At 67.0% G+C, this 2209-nt stretch overlaps 1 protein-coding gene across 1 annotated transcript in view; it reads right to left on the minus strand.

Moving 5' to 3' along the window:
- Positions 1 to 2209, minus strand: part of ADGRB1 (adhesion G protein-coupled receptor B1) — a 99805-nt gene that overhangs the window by 37460 nt on the left and 60136 nt on the right. The window contains 3 exon segments of the mRNA XM_027773277.1: positions 503 to 678; positions 1366 to 1442; positions 1896 to 2019. Coding sequence (XP_027629078.1) covers positions 503 to 678; positions 1366 to 1442; positions 1896 to 2019 — 377 coding nt within the window.

The raw sequence follows: 2209 nt of genomic DNA on the forward strand, positions 1-2209 counted from the left end.
GGCAGGCAGGAGCTGGTGACCTTGGGCCCAGGCTCCCCCCAGCCCCTCTCCGGCCGCGCCTGGGTCTGCCTCCCATCTCCTGGGACACCCACGGCCTGCCCCGCGGGTGCGCCTGGAGCTAGCCCTCTCCTCCAGCTTAGCCCTCTTCTGCTGCTGGGGCCCACGTCTGCCCCGTTTTCATTTGGGTGCAGGGACTTGGAGCTCTGGTGCAGCTGGCAGAGCTGCTCTGCACACGCTCTCCTGCGGCTGCCAGGAGCCAAACCTTCCCTCCAGGGCAGCCCGCCTGTCCGGTCCTTCCCTCTCAGACCGGGCTGAGAACACCGGGGTTCTCTGTCCCTAGGTTGGGGGCAGGTCCTGGGCATCCTTGGCGGTAGAGGGACCCCAGGCCCTGACAGTCTCAGGGTGGGACTGCAGGAGTGGGAGCCTCAGTCGGGGGCCCTGGCATCTCCCCAAGGCTCTCAGACCCTGTGCCCGCCGGGGGCTTGAGGACAGCTGGACTGACCTCCTCTGCATCCAGGGCCCCACTTGCTCTGGCTGGGACTCTTCTTGCTGCAGCAGCAACTCACCCCCAGCCCAGGGGCCACCCACCAGCCCAGTGGTGCCTGCTGGGCTGCTTGGTGACCTGGGGTCCACGGCCTGCCCTGCCGGAGAGCTCGGTGAGCCCCCAGGGGGTCCTGACTGGGCACACAACACGTCTGACAGCACGCCTCTAGCCTGTGACCTTGGGCCCCAACCCTGAGGGCAGAGGACTGCGTGGTCAGTGCAGGGAAGCGCTCAGAGCTCTGGGATCAACAGCCCTGGAAGCCCACCCACTGCTGAGATCTGGGATTGCCCCTTCCACAGCTTTCAGCAGCCAGGAAGAGAGGGAGATGCCCTCAGCCTCCCCCTCTCTCGCTCCCCCCCCCTTTCAGCTGAGCTGGGAGGAAGGCCCAGGAGCTGGCCGTGGGCTCTGCAGGGCCGGCCCCTCTGCTCCTCTCAGGTGCAGTGAGAGGCCAGGTCCTCCTCCACTGCCTGGAGCACCTCCATCTCTGGGACCTTCCGCAGAAGTCCTGAGCTCCCAGGGAGGCCTCTGTTCGAGCCTTTGGCCTTGCTCGGGTGGGCCCCCCAGGCAGAGACCTCTTCGCCATCCCGGAGAGGACCACAGGAGGGAGCCAGGACCAGGATGGGTGATGGGGTGCAGAAGGACAGGAGCAGGAACATGGAGTTCCTCCCTCTAAGCGACACCCCAGGGGGCTTCCCAAGGCCTCTCAGGTGCGCCAGGCAGGCCTTACTGGCAGTCTCTCATCCCCGGCACCCACCACGGCAGGGTCTACAGTCCCTATGAACAGAGGAGCCATGGAGGGTGACAGGAACCCTAAGACCCACCAGTGCGTAGAGCTGCGGGGCTCTGGCTGCCCCCAGCACCCACAGCTCCATCCTCCCACCCTCAGCCTCCTGGACACCTGGGTGGGCATGGCAGCAGCCCCAAGCCTCAAGCCTGTGAGCAGATACCAGGGTGGCAGTTGGGCACAGGCCTGGGGACCCAGGAGGTCTGTGCTTGCGCGGTGTCCTGTGCTCAGCTCTGAGCAGTTCATTGGTCTGACCGCGACACTGGCTGTGTGGCTGGTGCTACTGGTTCAAACTCCAGCTCTGCGTCTCCCCACCCAGACCAGGCCTCTGGTCTGCCCTCCTGCTCTGAGCAGAGGGCACAGGACCCAGCAGTCCCACCTGCCTGAGGGCAGGGCTACCCGAGGACTCAGCAGGGACTGCTCCCTAGGCTGTAAGGATAATGGGTGTCTGGGGTTCCCTGTCATACTGGGGTCTGCTCATCGCTGGACCGCCGGTTGCCACCACCACCCTGGAGGCCGCCAGCCTGGAGCCAGGCCTGGCCCAAGGGGCTCCTGCATGGGCACTACCTGTCAGATTAGCTTCCCAGGGTAGGGGGGCAAGGGGCTGTGGTCCACTCTGCTGAGGCAGGGCCCGGGCCTTCCCCACGGTCTTGGGCATGGGAGGCACAAGGAGGCTGCCACTCCGGTCGGTCTGGGGCGAGGGGGGGCCAAGGGGCCCTGCCACTCCGGTCCGGAAACCATGTGGACAGCCCTGAGCAGGGGCGGGAGGGGGCAGCTGGGGCCACGCTGGAAGATGCCTGGCACTCCAGCGCCTCTTGCCCTGCATGTCCCCTGGCCCCAGCGGCTCCGGCCGCCCGTGGCCGGCAGGCCCCAGCGGGCCA

Source organism: Tupaia chinensis, unplaced genomic scaffold, assembly GCF_000334495.1.
Source record: "Tupaia chinensis unplaced genomic scaffold, TupChi_1.0 Scaffold000335_1, whole genome shotgun sequence".
Lineage (NCBI taxonomy): Eukaryota > Metazoa > Chordata > Mammalia > Scandentia > Tupaiidae > Tupaia > Tupaia belangeri.